The 16,563-nt window shown below is 40.9% G+C and overlaps 1 protein-coding gene across 3 annotated transcripts in view; it reads left to right on the forward strand.

The window, feature by feature from the left end:
• Nucleotides 1–16,563, forward strand: part of RALGAPA2 (Ral GTPase activating protein catalytic subunit alpha 2) — a 300,833-nt gene that overhangs the window by 114,768 nt on the left and 169,502 nt on the right. For all 3 annotated transcript variants that reach the window (XM_081097210.1, XM_081097209.1, XM_081097211.1), the window contains 4 exons: nucleotides 1,334–1,471; nucleotides 3,493–3,590; nucleotides 11,004–11,094; nucleotides 12,454–12,627. In XM_081097210.1, coding sequence (XP_080953336.1) covers nucleotides 1,334–1,471; nucleotides 3,493–3,590; nucleotides 11,004–11,094; nucleotides 12,454–12,627 — 501 coding nt within the window. The remainder of the gene's footprint in view (nucleotides 1–1,333; nucleotides 1,472–3,492; nucleotides 3,591–11,003; nucleotides 11,095–12,453; nucleotides 12,628–16,563) is intronic.

A 16,563-nucleotide genomic window follows, 5' to 3' on the forward strand; every position in this document is an offset into this window, starting at 1 on the left:
AACATGACACAGGCTGAATTTTGATCAGTTGCTTATTAGAAGGAGTGAAACTTTAGCTAATTAAACTTTTGGAAAAGATGCTGTTATAGTTATGTGGACGGAAAGTTTCATGACTACTAGTATGTGAGTAAGTGTGCAGTCTGGTGAGGGATGTCATGGTGAGGTTTACATGCGGAACCACATGGCGAGTCCCGTAGTGGGGGTGCCCAGGCAGTATGGGAGGGGGAGGAGGGAACAGGTGTGAAATTAACATGGAGGAGTAAGCAGCGGGAGGCAGACAGCAGGTGCCAAGTGGGCTAGGGTTGCTGGAGACTAACGGGAGCGTAAGAGCCCTTTGTGCGGGGTCAGTCTGTGGGGTGCGATTAAGGAGAGCCCTGTATTCACTGTGAGGAGCAGGGCTTGACTGCACAATGCTGGAGGACTTCAGATCTTTGTTTTAAAGGGGCCTCTTTAGGGCCACATAGAGGATAGATATGAGGGTGGTAAGAAAAGGGTGAAAGTGACCAGTTAGGAGATTGTTATAACAACCAAGGCAAAAGATGTTGTTGCCACATCAAAGCTGTAGTTCTAGAGAGAGAAGGTGGTGTGATCTTCCAGGGCCTTGGGTTGTCTCTGGAGATTAAAGTGAACTGTAACAGTTTAGAATGAGCTAGGAGGGCACTCATTCTCTACAGCAGTGTCGTTTGTACTAATGCTAGATGAGATTATCAGGCAGGCAGTACTCATCTGTGGTTTTTCTACTTTATGTCATATACGTATTGAGTCTCTAAAAAGACCAGCGGATCATTTTTGTACTTTGTTTATTAATTCAACTTTACATGTGGTGATATAAGCCATTAACTAATTATCATTTTATTTTGGACAGTTGTGTATTTATCCATTAAAAAAAATAACAGAGTTGGAATCCCCATGTTTCCTGTTATCTTCCTCTAGAGTGTGTGTGCGTGCATGCACACTGATTTCTACACCCCTCAAAAGTAAACCCATTCCGTGTACCTCCTGGATCTCTTTCCTCAGCATTCCCGTCCCTTAATTCCAAATAACTTTTGCAGTTCTCAGCCATTTCTGTGGCTTCCCCCACCCCTTCACTTAGATTAAAAAATAAAAAGCTATGTAGAACTTAAAAAAAAAATCTATTCTTAGAGTAGAATATTAGTGTTAGCAAGTATAGGAAACTTTATGATGTAAATGCACATTATCTTACTGCACAATTTTTGTGGGGAAAAAAGTGTATCTAAACCTATGTTTTTAGAATCAGTTGTTTTAAGTGGTGAATTTACTTAAAAAAATTTTTTTAAATACATCTCTATGTGTTTTGTGTTAATACCCACAGAAATGGAAGAATGTCAGCAGTCAGAAAATGCACCTGCAGTCGAGTCTGGCCACCTGGTGGCGGAGCAGCAGCCGCGGTTCCTGCGGAGCAGCAGCACACCTGATGTCACCGAGCCGCTGCGCTCTGAGCCCGCCCCGGGTATGGAGCTTCAGTCCCTGGCACAGAACTGTAGTCTGGCTGGGCAGGGGCTGCATGGCGCAGTGCTTTCTACTTTTATTCTAACTTTATTGCAAAGGAATTTACTTTTTAAGTTTTATTGTAAGGCAGTGATTTCTGGCATTAAAATATTTTCACTATTTATTTATTTCTAAAATATATTTTTATTGATTTCAGAGAGTTAGGAAGAGGGAGAGAAAGATAGAAACAACAACGATCTGCTGCCTCTTGCACACTCCATACTGGGCATCAAGCCTGCAACTCGGGCATACGCCCTGACCGGGAATTGAACCTTGGCCTCCTGGTTCATAGGTCAGTGTTCAACCAGTGAGCCACACCAGTGAAACTTCACTATCTATTTCAATATATTTATCTAAGTTATATTTATATATGTCCAGTGTTTTCCCAGTGTGGCATGTTTGAGAACTAGAAAGATGTCCAGAGTGGCTTGAGTAGGCATGAAGCCAAGAAGGTTACCCTCCAAGGTCAGGGAGAGCAGCAAGCTAGGTAGAAGGCAGGACAGGATTGGGAAGATGTAGAAAAGGCCATGAGGAGGCCATAGAAGTTGACAGAATGGAAAGCTGCCCAGACCTGTGAAAAATTTTATTATCAGCTTATAGACTTTACTGATGTTGAAAATAACTCGTAATAGCATTAATTTACACAGTTTCTCCAACAACTTTCAGCAACAACAGGGTGTGGAAAGCAAAGAGGCAGATGGTTAGACCTGTAAACAATAAATAATGTATGGAGTTTACAGTGAAAGAGCATGTGTAGATTGTATCTGGTATCAGTGAACTTATTTATCATTTATCATTAATTTCATGAGTTAAATTAAGAAATAAACCAACTTATTTGTCTACAAGTTATCTCACAGTTCTTAATGTCAGGGTCATGCTAACCTCATCAGATAGTAGGGAAGTATTGCCTCTTAACCAGTTAACTGCCACGATATCTTGAATTTAATGATAAAAGGTCCGCTGCTTGCATCATGGTGTACAAATGGTTAAAACCTCTTGAAATAAAACACACAGAAAAATAATTTGAAAAATATATTATCTGAAGATTTTCTATTCTTTGAAAGGTTTGTGTAAGATTGTTGTGATTCCCCCCCTGCAACCCCCCACTTATATATTTTGGTAGAACCTACCATTGCCTGGAGTTTTCTGTAGGAAGGTTTTAAAATACCATTCACATTTTTTTAAAATATATTTTATTGATTTTTTACAGAGAGGAAGGGAGAGAGATAGAGAGTTAAAAATATCGATGAGAGAGAAACATCGATCGGCTGCCTCCTGCACACCTCCTACAGGAGGTGTGCCTGCAACCAAGGTACATGCCCTTGACCGGAATTGAACCTGGGACCTTTCAGTCTGCAGGCTGACGCTCTACCCACTGAGCCAAACCGGCTACGGCAATACCATTCACATTTTAAAATCATTTTAAGACTATTCAGATTTCCCTTTCCTTTTTTGATTTTGGTAAGTTTTTTTTTTTCTAGGAATTTGATCAACTCATGCATTTTTTCTTCTTCGAATTTATTGGTCCCAGATTACAAATAAAATCCTTTTCTGATCTTTGTAATGTTTGCAGGTATTGTGGTGATAGTCTTTTTTTAGTGACTGATTCTGGGTATTTGTTCTTTCTCTCACCAGTCTTTATTCTCGAGAAGTACCAGCTACCTTCCTGGTTTCTTCTTCCTGTCAGCTCACCTAGCTAACTCAGGCAGCTTTTCTCTGAGATCTCCTCCCCAAAGCCAGAACGGGTCTCCTCGCCCTTGCCTATGCTATCCTAATGGGCCACAGTGAGTGGCATTCAGCCCTTTCTTTTAAAAGTTCTCTGTGGACTTGACCCATAGGCTACCAGTTTGCCATACCTATGACTCCTTTTTATGTATTTTAGAATATCTAAACTTAATAATTGCTTAGATATAAAAATATTTTACCGGTTTTACTGTCTGAAATATTCCTTCTCTTGATTTTTTTTTTCCACCAAATCTCTAGGTCAAAAGATAGAAAATGTACAGAATTTGAGCTCTTCTGAGCCGAAGCCTATTCAAGAGAATAAGGGACATGTGAAGAAAGAATATGAAGGAATAACAGTAAGATATTTTTCAACCAAATTTGTCATTAGAGATAAACATGCAAATTATTGGAACAATAAATTAGTTTATTAATGGCAGTGATAGTTTTCTTTTTTTAAAAAGTTTTCCGTTTAAACAAGTCATAAGCCCATACAACTTCAAATTCTTTTAAAGTCTTACTTTCTGTATAAAATTATAGTCACATCACAAAAATAGAAAACAACATGAAGCGGAATTCACCAGCTGGTGTTTATCTGGCACTCTGTATTTTTAATCAGATATCCTTGCTTTTCAGACATACATTCAGATTCATTGTTCTTGACATCATTTTAGGTAGTAGCCTCCACCTGGCATGAGTTGTTAGATAAATCATTTTTTGCAAAGAGCTGATATGGTTTCTTTTCTTAAGAATATGTAAAAGCATTTTTAAAAAACAAATATAAAGTATAGAGAAAAAAATTGAAAAGTAGCCTATTATTCATTTATGCAGATAACTCCTGTTTATTCATTTTAAAAAAATGTGGTATATTCATCGGAAACTCACACATCAGAGAAGGGTACAAAATAAAAACAGAAAACCTCTTGCTTGCTTAGAAGATAACCAGTGTAAAGTGTCTTTTGTCTTTATATATAAGCTTATATATCTGTATTCTGTATGTATATGTGTATATTTCGATAATCACATAAACATCTACAAAACAACCACTCAGCTTAAAGTCTAGAACAGTGGTTGGCAAACCACGGCTCATGAGCCACATGCTGCTCTTTGGCCACTTGACTGTGGCTCTTCCACAAAATACCGACTTCTGTGCATGGGCCACAAAGTTTCAATCGCACTGTACGTGTGCGCCCCCATGTGGTATTTTGTGGAAGAGCCACACTCAAGGGGCCAAAGAATTGCATGTGGCTCGCGAGCCGCGGTTTGCCGACCACAGGTCTAGAACATTTCCAGTGGCACTGCTTTGGCATGTAAATTCCTTCCTTGTCCCCTCAGAGAGCAGCATTTTCTTAGCTTTGTGTTTATCATACCCTTGCTTTGCGCAAGTGCGCGCGCGCTCTCTCTCTCTCTCTCTCTCTCTGCCCCTCTCCCTCTCCCCATATAGTATCTATGTATATAAAAGCCTAAGCAACCGGCTAACTGGCCGACTGGCCAACTGGCCAGTAGCTATGACTCACACTGACCACCAGGGGGCAGATGCTCAACACAGGACCTGCCGAGTGACAGCAACTTTGCAGAGTGCCTTCTCACACTCTGGGACCCCTCAGGGGATGCTGGGCTGCTGGTGTTGGCCCGATCCCTGCAGGCCAGGCCAAGGGACCCCAGCGGTGCACAAATCCATGCACTGGGTCTCTAGTCCTAATATATAAAAACCCTGGGTCCGTCACATCTGCAGCGACCAGGAGGCTCCGTCAACTGGAAGTCAGTCCTGCAGTCAGTCCTGACTGCTATGGTTGCAGGCACAGTGACCCAACACTGACTGCTGAGGGGGGTGCGAATCAGGCCCAGAGAGAGGCATAAAGAGAGAAGCAGGGTCCGTAGCCTCTGTGGCAGCTGTTGATCAGCAGTAGCCTCTTTCTTTAGCTCCAGGCCTGGTCAGCAGCCACACCTCCATTTCTCTCCAGGCCTCCACCAGGGCTGCTGATCAGCCACACCTTTCTGATCAGGCCCTGTTGATAGGCCCAGAGGTGCTGACTGGCATAGAAACCGACCAATCAGAACCAAATCTGGGTCAACTGTGAGGAGCCAATGGCTGCCTAGGAGGCAGAGCTTTTGACGCTGACTGGCATAGAAACTGACCAATCAGAACCAAATTGGCTGTCAGAGGAGGGCAGTTGGAGGCAAGATCAGGCCTGCAGGGCAGGGCAGTTGGGGGTGAGATCAGGCTGGCAGAGGAGGGCAGTTGGGGGCAATCAGGCCGGCAGGGGAGAACAGTTGGGGGCGAGATCAGGTGGCAGGGGAGGGCCATTGGGGGTGAGATCAGGCTGGCGGGGGAGCGCAGTTGGGAGGGACCAGGCTTGCAAGGGACAGCAGTTCGGGGCGATTGGGCTGGCAGGGGAGGGCAGTTGGGGGTGACCAGGCCGGCAGGGGAGGGCAGCTGGGGGCCATCAGGCCAGCAGGGGATGGCAGTTGGGGGCGAGATCAGGCCGGCAGCAGAGGGCAATTGGGGGTGAGATCAGGCTGGCAGGAGAGGGCAGTTAGGGGCAAGATCAGGCCGGCAGGGGAGGGCAGTTGGGAGCAATCGGGCCAGCAGTGTTAATCAGGCTTGCAGGGGAGTGGTTAGGGGGTGATCAGGCTGGCAGGCAGGTGAGTGGTTAGGAGCCAGAAGTCCCGGATTGTGAGAGAGATGTCCGACTGCCGGTTTAGGCCCAATCCCACCATCAGTCAGACATCCCCCGAGGGGTCCCAGATTGGAGAGGGTGCAGGCTGGGCTGAGGGACATACCCTCCCCCACCCCCAGTGCACGAATTTCGTGCACCGGGCCTCTAGTACATATATATTTGTGTGCGTGTGCGCGCACACACACACACTTTAGTTTTTCTTATTTTTAAACATTATAAAACTGATATTATTGATTTATTTACTCAATTATGTATTTCTTTATTTACATACATTTTTACTGATTTCAGAGAGGGAGAAGGAGAGAGGTAGAAACATCAATGATGAAAAAGAATCATTGATTGGCTGCCTCCGGCACACCCTATACTGGGGATCAAGCCTGCAGCCCTGGCATGTGCCTTGACCAGGAATCCATCCTGACCTCCTTGTTCATAGGTCGACAGTCAACCACTGAGCCATGACAGCCGGGCTCAGTTACGTATTTCTAAGATTCATCCACATTGTGACATGTAGCTGTAGTTTATTAAGTTTTCTCTGCTGTATGATATTTTACTGTGAATAAACCACAATTTATTTCTATTCTCTTGTTGGTGGACATTTAGATTATTTCAATTTTTTTAATTGAAGGATGCAGTTATACATATTCTTATATGTGTTTTAAGATCTACATGTTTAAGTTTTTCTCTATGGTGGCTTTCTAGGAGTAGAATTCATGGGTCATAGAGTAGAATAATGTTCTTTTTTTACAAGATAATGTGTTTTCCAAAGTGGTTGCACCACATATATTTCTGCCAGCACTGTGTAAAGAGTTGCCATTCATCCACATTCTTCTTAACACTTGCTTTGTCAGATTTAAAATTTTTGACTCAAGTGTGAAAATGGGATCTTACTTTTGAATTTTTCAGATTACTAATAAATTTGAAATCTTTTCATATGTTCATTGATCATGTGTGTGTCATCTGTGATATCCTTACCATGTTCCTATTGACTTGTCTTTTTCTCTTTAGTTTGTCCTAATTCTTTATATAGTCTGAATACTGATTCTTTTTTGGATATTTCTGACAAATATCTTCTTTCAAGGTGCAACATAAATATATATATATATATATATATATACACACACACACACACACACACATGTATATATATATGCATATGTGTATATATATACACACACACATATGTATACATATGCATATGTGTATATATATATATATGTATATATATTTATTTATTTTTAGGCTTTTAAAGTAACATTTATTTTTTTAAAGTTAACACGTGCATATATAGGAAACTGAAAAACACAAGCAAAGAACAAAGCCATCCATAATCACAAGCAGTTTACAGTCTGACCTGTCCTTCTAAGTCCTGTGTATCTACACAACTAAGCTTTCATTTTTATGTAATTAAGATGGTGCAGTTATGTATCATGCTTTCTCACACATCATGAATATTTACCATTTCAAAGTCCCAAAGCTATGCGTATTTTGATAACCAAGAATACCCAACATCAACTCAATCTGGAAGAAAATGTAATCCTGCCTTACTTGGTGACAAAAATTTCATAAAAGACAAAAATAGCAATAAACCTCTAGGTAAAAGATGTTCACAAAGTTACAATTAAAATAATGCTTTCTCTTGCAACTTATATTCTGCTTTCTCTATGGTGACTTTTGATGAACAGAAGTTCTTAATTTCAGTATTCTTGATTATCAAACAATTTAATGGTTAGGTTTTATTAAAAAATTAAAATGCCAATCCATGGGAATGAAAATATTACCTTATATTTTTGTTTTAGTTTTCTCTACACATTTAAGTCTTTCCTGTGTCTGAAATTGATTTTATGTAGGGCATGAGGTAGGGATCCAAATTCCTCCCCCTACTCACCCTGAGTGGATAACTACTTGTCTCAGGTCCCATTTATTGAATCCATTTTTTAAAATATTGATCTGAAATGCCACCTCTCATATATTCTCGTATATGCTGTTCCTCAGATGTGTGAAGCTTTATTTTGGTAGTGTTGTTTTTGTATCCTCACCAAGGATATGTTTTTATTAATTTTGAGAGAGAGAGAGAAATATCAATGTGAGAGAGAAGCGTCGATTAGTTGCCTCCCATACACACCCTGACTGGGGATAGAACCTGCAACCTAGGTATGTGCCCTGACTAGGAATTGAACTTGCAACCTTTTGTTGTACAGGATAACACTCTAACCTACTGAGCCACCTGGCCAGGGCTATTTTAGTATTTCTTATCTTAATTCTGGTTACTTTATTTCTCTGTACACTACTATAACCTCTTAATTACTGTAGCTCTCCACTTTCTCCTTCCCATCCCCCTTCTAATGGAAGCTATTTTTCTACTATCTTTTGTCTTTCATTCTTACTATTGAGAAGTCTTCTATTCATCCTAGTTGTTGTTTCTTGGTCTTTGTCCTTGTCCTTTGATTTTACTACAGTATATTTCCATTAAGTTTTTTAGTTCAGCAAGTATGCCTTTTGCTTCTGAATGTTCAGGTTAGCCTTTTCAAGTATATCTGTAATTTCTAATATGTGATCCTCAGCTTTTATTCCTTTAAATTGCTCACATATTATAATTCTTAATTCTTTATCTGATTATCTGGAATCCTTGGGGGGGTGGGAGGGCGGGGTGTTGAGTCTGATATTTGCTGTTTCTGAGATTCTTGTGCATGGTGATAGATTTCCTTTGGTGTTTGGTGATCTTTGAGTTTCAAGACGGCTGATCTTAATCTGCAGAAAACCTGGGTGTCTCAGGTGATGGAGTTTCACCAGGACAGCATTTGCATTAGTTTCTTCTAGGAACCAGGGAGTGTACTTAACCCTAGAGCAGTGATGGCGAACCTTTTGAACTCGGCGTGTCAGCATTTTGAAAAACCCTAACTTAACTCTGGTGCCGTGTCACATATAGAAATTTTTTGATATTTGCAACCATAGTAAAACAAAGACTTATATTTTTGATATTTATTTTATATATTTAAATGCCATTTAACAAAGAAAAATCAACCAAAAAATGAGTTCGTGTGTCACCTCTGACACGCGTGTCATAGGATCACATCACTGCCCTAGAGTCTTGGTTCTTTTGCCACTGGCAGTGGTAATAATAGATTTACCCTCCAGATAGCCCCGTTTCACTGCCCTGGTTTCCATTTGCTTTGGGAAAGGAGGATGTGGATCATTTGGAGGTAAATTTACCTCCTTTGAGTCCCAAATTACAACCCATATTTTTATGTAGAATCTAGTTCTATAGCTATGGACATTTCATTTCTCAGTCAGAAGCAGGAAATATCTGGGTATATTTTCATTATGACATTAGATATATGTCATCTTCCTTTAAGGCTGTGTAATATTTTTTTATATACTGTTGTTCTTCTAAATATTTTATTCATGGCCTTCACCTGTTTCTTGGATTAATAATTATTCTGTCTTTTAATTATACATCTTAGTCCTAACTTCTCAATTGTTTGTTTAATGTTTATTCTTTAGTTCATTGAATCCAGGGTTTTTAATACACTCTACACTGGAGGATCTTAAATGTACTTCTTCATTCCCAGCTTTATCCTCTGTCTCACAATCCTGGATTTTCATTGCCTATGTATAGGATATTCTCCTTGGATATTCAGCTCAAAATGAAAATTAAAATATCAGAAACTTCATCTTTTGTTCATCATCCTACTTTTCTTCCTTCCTTTGTCACCATTGTTCTGATGATCCCCTAGAGTCATATCCTTTTGTGATTTAATGTTACTCCTCTGCCGTTCTGCAGTTTTTTTTATTTATCTTTTTACCTTACCCCCCCCCTTTTTTTTTTAACGATCAAAGGCCTTATATGCTCATTCCTGAACTACCAGTTCCATGATAATTTTCTTCTTAACACTAATGCTTCCCACAGATACTCAACTTTTCTTTCTGGTTATGTTTTTAATCACAACAAGCTATTGTCTAGAACAGCCTTGGCAAACTACGGCCGGATCCAGCCCGTTTGAAATGAATAAAACTATTGAAAAAAAAGACCGTACCCTTTTATGTAATGATGTTTACTTTGAATTTATATTAGTTCACACAAACACTCCATCCATGCTTTTGTTCCGGTCCTCCGGTCCAGTTTAAGAACCCATTGTGGCCCTCGAGTCAAAAAGTCTGCCCACCCCTGGTCTAGAACATACAGTTGCTCATGTTGACAGTATTGGGTTGAAATTCCTAAACCTGATATTGAAGGCCCACTTGCGGCTGCCTCTTTTAGAAGGTGGTCTGCATCTTCTTGTTATCTTTTTCTTCTCCACCTGCCTGCCCTGCTTGGCCTGCTATAATCAGGTTCTGTCCCTGCACACACAACTTGCTGATTGCCACTCCGTGCTTCCTGCCTTCTCTCATCACTTCATGTCAGTTGCCTTCTTGAACAGCTGTCCTGTAACTGTGAGCCAATTATGGTAACACTATTCTGCATACCTTGTAGAGAGAGTTTATTTGTATATTTTCCTTATGTATCTTATAATCATTTTGTGTAACTTGTGTATGTTTTGTCTCTCCATGCAAGTCATAAATTTTAGAGGATGCAGGTTGCCTCCAGGTGTTTTAGTGCTCTGTGTGTAATGCACGGTCCAGTGTTGAATGCTGCTCAGGAAGGTGTTTCACGGCTATAAGGAAGACACTGAGTAACCTTTAGGAAAGTCTCGGTGGAGTCCATGCCTTCCCTGCCAGCACACTCACCATCTGAGGGTAAACTTGGGCCTTCTGGAAAAGTGCGTTCACTATATATGTGTGCTTGAGCAGAGGAACAAATAGAACTTCAAAATAAATCATTTCTATATAATTTGCCATTTCTTCTCAGTAGATCAATTCAATTGAATGTCAGCTGACAAAGTAGAAGCCATAAATTTCAGATCTTGAATAATTTATATTTCAATTATAGTAAATTGTGAACACATCCTTCAAAATGGAAAATAGCATTCAATTTTGTTGTTGCTATTATTATCATTTGTTTCTTTTCCTTTAGAAATGTGGACTAGAAACTTAACAGTCTTATAAAAATCAAAACTTTCCTTTAACTAATGCAATTTTTCTTTTTGTCTGAAGATCTTAGTTCGAAGAAGCAGCAGCTCCGCCGAATTGGATTTAAAAGATGATTTGCAGCAGATGCAAGGAAAATGTAGGGAAAGACAGAAGAGTAAGTTCCAGGAAGTGTGGTCTGTGTTCGTCCAGATTCAGAGCTGATGTATTTTGTTTCCTTTGTGCTTCTAACTTGAATAATATCATCTGAAGACACATAGTTGTGAAATGGGAACATTTTATTCCTGGGACTTCAGGATTGATGGGCAGTTAGTTCACACGTACATCCTGAACAGTTCTAGTCACTTACCTGAACCTTAGAGGCCTGTCTTTCCACCGCTGGGCCCTTTCCTAGGTGAGAGGCACAACCAAAGCTAATGCTAAGTGAGCAGACAGACCCAGAAGGAAAAGTGATCTTCCCTAGAAAGTTCCCACCGGCTTGGAGCAGAATGCTTCAGAAGTACCCTGCAGTCAATAGTATAAGTATTTAAAAAATAAAACGTGATTGGAATCCTGACACATTATCATGTACTGTAAAATGTGGCCCTAATACTCTGCTTTCCCAAGGGCAGGTTTTGGGCCACCTCCTTTTCAGAGCAGCATGATAGACAGCTCGGGTCCAGGGTGGTTCTGGTGGGGTGTGCAGGAGCTTCTCTTGGCTCCTCCTTCAGGTCCTGTTGGCTTAGAGACCTGTGGCAATGAAGTAAGAGACCTGTCAGGTTAGTGACTGGAACAACTTTCAGTTCTTTGCAAGTGAAGGAAGAACAGCAGATTAGCAGCAGCAAAGCTGGTCACTGTCAGCATAGGTACAAAAAGGAGCTGAAAGAGTGAGCAGACGAAAAGGGTGGACACACAAAATTATTATGAGGTAGACAGGAGACTTGGAGACGTAAACTGTCTAGGTCTGTTTTGTGTTAGACAAAATAACCCTATTAGGCTTAATAGCCTTTGAAAAAGCATCATTGTATTATGACAGATTACAACTTTTTATTATATAGAGGAGAGACTTTCTATTGGAGACAGTGTTTTATAGTAGAACACCTCCTCCCCCAGTGCTCTAGGTGACCCAGTCTGGGTTGAGGTCTAGACTCAGACTCAAGATATAAAGCATCACTAGACTTTTCTAGCAGTGGAATAAACTTGCATTTATATGGACCAATTCGCCCCCTTTTCTTCTGCCCACCCCCATTTTGTAGTTGAATAAGTTTCAGTAGAAAACGTAACGACTTGATGTACATCTTTTGGGTATATGGTATATGAGTTGAAGCCCCTTGAAAGGAATGCTATTTGGGTGATACATAGTGGAGCTTGTAATGACTGTTAATGCTCAGCACTTAGAAGCTCTGTTTGGTTGAGCAAGAGCCCCAAACCAGCCCCTTTGAGCCCCTATGCCCTGCATGTGTCAGCTGTTTAGTTACTTATGTGGGGGTAATTGTGGCTATTAGTTATCTCAGACTTTGGTTCTTTATTATGCCAGGTGAAAGTGTCAGCAGTGACACGGCTCTGGGCTATAACAATGAGGCTGAGTTGTCCATGAGCTCATGGCAGACCTGTGAGGAAGATGCAGACCTGAACACTCCCACAGATGTGGCTGACTCTGATGCCCGCCATTGGTTACAACTGAGTCCCGCCGATGCTTCAAACTTAACAGGTAACTAACCGTGTTTGAAAAGCAGGTAACAGTGCTAACTGCTGGGAAATCCCGCAATATCCAGTTGTAAGAAATTTAGGGATCCTTTAGCACAGTGACGATGGGGGTGCCACTTCTAACCAAATTGGTTGTGGCAGCTCCAACCACCTGTTTATAATCAGCCATGAGTTCTGAGATGTGTATGGTGAGGGTTCTGAAACAGTGGCCAAGTAATGGGAAGATGCATGCCATGCCCACAGCCACAGGACACTCATGTCAAGCTTCCCTCTGGAAATAGAAGAGTGATTTTATCTACTTTATAAGGGCCCTAAATCAAGATAAGTTTAAATATTTGACTAGCTTATTGATTCATATGTTTTTGAAATTTTACTATAAAATACTTGATACTCACAAGGTAAGTTGTGACATGTATGTAAGTAATAAAGTAAGCACCAGTGAGCCTAGTATACAACTGAAGAAACAGAGCAGCATCCAAACCAGTACGATTTCCCGGAGCGTCTCCTTAAGTCCCTTCTTTCTCCTATCTTCCTGTGACCCCATCTCAAATTTTTTATGATCCTTTGATTTCTTTTGGTTTTACCACATATATCTGTGTCCTCAATCAATCAAATATATCCTATTTTAAGTTTTTAAAAAAGGATTTTATACTCTGTATTTTTCACACCTTTTACCCCAAGATTTTATTTCTGAGATTCATGCACTGACTACAGAACCAAACTTTCTGAGTCTGCATCCAGGCTCTGCCAAGGAATTGCTGGGTGGCTTTGAGCAAGTTACCTAATTTTGCTCTCCTTCAACTTTTTTCTTGTAAAATAGGAATAATAATAGTCCCTACTACAGGGTTGTTGGAGGAATGAATGAGTGAAAATAAAAGTCTAAAGCTTTAACTTAAATAGTTGTGTATTTTTTAACAAAGGAAACTTTGGTTTCTATTAATCATAACATAAAATTTAACCGAAACCCCTGATATTTTGTAAATTCCTAATGGAGTAACGTTAAAACTTCATAAAATTTACATGGAAAATGTTGTTGGATAAAATATTTTATATATAAGATACATAACCACTCACCTGCCTGCCTGATCGCCCCTAACCTCTCTGCCTGCCTGCCTGATCGCCCCTAACCTCTCTGCCTTCCTGCCTGATCGCCCCTAACTGCCTTTCCCTGCCTGATTGCCCCTAACTGCCTCTGCCTGCCTGATCACCCCTAACTGCCTCTGCCTGCCTGTCTGATTGCCCCTAACTGCCCTCCCCTGCAAGCCTGATCTCACCCCCAACTACCCTCCTCTGCCAACCATTTTGGTTCTGATTGGTCAGTTTCTATGCTAGTCAGCGTCAAAAGCTCCACCTCTAGGCAGCCATTGGCTCCTTACATTCACCCAGATTTGGTTCTGATTGGTCAGTTTCTATGCCAGTTAGCGTCTCTGGGCCTATCATTGGGGCCTGATCAGACAGGCGGGGCTGATTAGCAGCCCAGGTGGAGGCCTGGAGAGAAATGGAGGTGAGGCTATTGGCCAGGCCGAGAGAGAGAGAGGCAAGTTCTGATCAACAGCTGCCACAGAGGCTATGGATCAGACCCTGCCTCTCTCTCTGCAGGCCTCTCTCCGAGCCTGATCCAAAGCCCCCTAGGCCAGGGGTCCTCAAACTACGGCCCGCGGGCCACATGCGGCCTGCCGAAAACATTTATCCAGCCGCTGGGTGTTTTTGCCACCGCTGTCTATTGCTTAGCAGCCGACTAGTTTTTTTTTTAAACTATAGTCCGGCCCTCCAACGGTCTGAGGGACAGTGAACTGGCCCCCTGTTTAAAAAGTTTGAGGACCCCTGCCCTAGGCAGTCAGTGCTGGGTCGGGGTGCCCGCAGCGGCCCCACTCAATACTGTGTCACCACGGCAACCCAGCACTGACTTCCGGTCTGGTCGAGCCTTCAGTTGTTATGACCATGGCTCTTTATTATATAGATGATTTTGAATAATAATACTGTAAACTTATGGAATTTAACAGTTTCCAAATAACCTTTTGATTCTGTATGGTAAGCAGGCCAAGTCTTACAAATTCTGTTTTAGAGATGGGATTACTGAGTCGCAGGAAGTAATCCCAGTAAGTGCCAGAGTTAGAACTGGATTTTAAAGTGTTTTGACTCCATATACAGTGCTGCCTATTCCCTTCCACTCCATTGGTGTTAAAATGACAACAGCAAAACCCTTTAAACTACTTGAGAATCATTAATACATTGATGCAATAAATGGCTTCTTTGGGCCTAATATACAGACTACCCAGGGGGAACACATGGTGGCATTATTGAAGGCAAGACTGAATCTTTAATAAGTTGAATTTATTTAAGCAAGAACTAGTTTTAATCATTTTTATTGAAAAGAAAGAAAATTGGGTGATTACTTCTTTTGTCTGTCCTTTGGATAGTTTTGTTTTGATCCTATTTCAGAGTATGCATGGGACAGCTCAATTTAATAAACTTATGTGAGGTAATTGTATATGATGTACTCTCTCTGTCATGATTAATTCCTCCAAATACTTAGTTCTTTGAAATACTAATATAGAGAATCAGTACACTCAGTTCAATAGTTCATCTTGTCATCTGTGAAAAGGACAAACTGTAATATGATAAGGTTTAAGGATTATCACAGTTCTGAATTTAACTTTCAGTTCTTAAGAGAAGGATTTCTTTATAAATATACAAAATAAAACTCATGTTAGCCTGACCTTTAGGGCATGCAAAAAGAGTGATCAGACAATTTGAGTATATCTGTTTCTCATTGAATAATTCTACCAATTATCAAATGTTTAGAACAATAAACTAAAATCTTATATTCCTCATCATTGGCAAACTAACCATTTAGTTTTATATTTGCTTTCTCATTTAAATCACTTCATGTTGGCTGAAAATAATGGCTAAATGTATTGTGCTTTGTTTCAAAATGTACCTGGGATTTGTTTTAATCAGGTATGGTACAGCATACAGACATGGAAATGATTATCCTGAAGGAAGAAGTTTATACTCACTGGTCCCTAGAAACTGGAGGCATGGCCTGCTGTGCAGGTGGGACACAGAGAAGACGAGAGTTGGTTAGGAGACAGTGGGAAAGAGGACAAACCTGGGCTACAGCCTTTATTGTCATTCCCATGGGAAAAGCAAGGCAAGACAGGGTAAGCAGAGTTAGGATTGGCGAGTTGGAACAATTTCAGCAGACTCTGGAGCATAGATGCTGTCCCTAGTTGCCGAGTACCTGGCCCTGAAGTGTCTGTGGTCGGGTGGGGGTGAGGGTGGGGGGGTATAGGCTTGATGTGGAAGAGCCTGGTGAAGGAGGTATGGGAGGTATGAGCTTTGGATTGGTAGTTTGTACAAGAAAGGAACCCTTCCTGCTGAGTTGTTAGATATCTCTAGGAATTAGTAACCCTGGGAGGGGCAGTCCCTTCCTGGTCTGGAGGTGCCAGATGCCAGAGCATCTGTTGGTACTGCATCCGCTTTGTTCTGTTGAGGTAATTATTTTGAGGAGTATTTATTACTATAGTAAAGAATCAGTGTTGCTGCTGGCCTCATCTCCTATTTAGCCAATATGCTTGCAAACTAGAAATATGATTTTGATGCTATAAGAAATAAAAATGTGAATAAATCATAGTCACAACTGGCTTACCAAGAGGACAGAAGACATTTATCCTGATAGTGGCAAATAATGTGATAAGTGCTATGAGATTCATTTAAAGAAAGTTTTAATCACAGGGATAGAGAAATAGACTATAGAATAGAATATAAAGTACATAACTGAATCCACACGGGCATGGAATCATGATATTATGGAAGAGGTGACACATTCCAGATCTAGCAAGGAAAGGATTTACTGTTTAACAAATGCCTGTGGGATAAGTATTTAGCCATATGGAAAGAAAGGAAATAGAATCTCTGCCTTACAACATGCCCATAG

The sequence above is a fragment of the Myotis nattereri genome, assembly GCF_964212035.1.
Source record: "Myotis nattereri genome assembly, chromosome: 8".
NCBI lineage: Eukaryota > Metazoa > Chordata > Mammalia > Chiroptera > Vespertilionidae > Myotis > Myotis nattereri.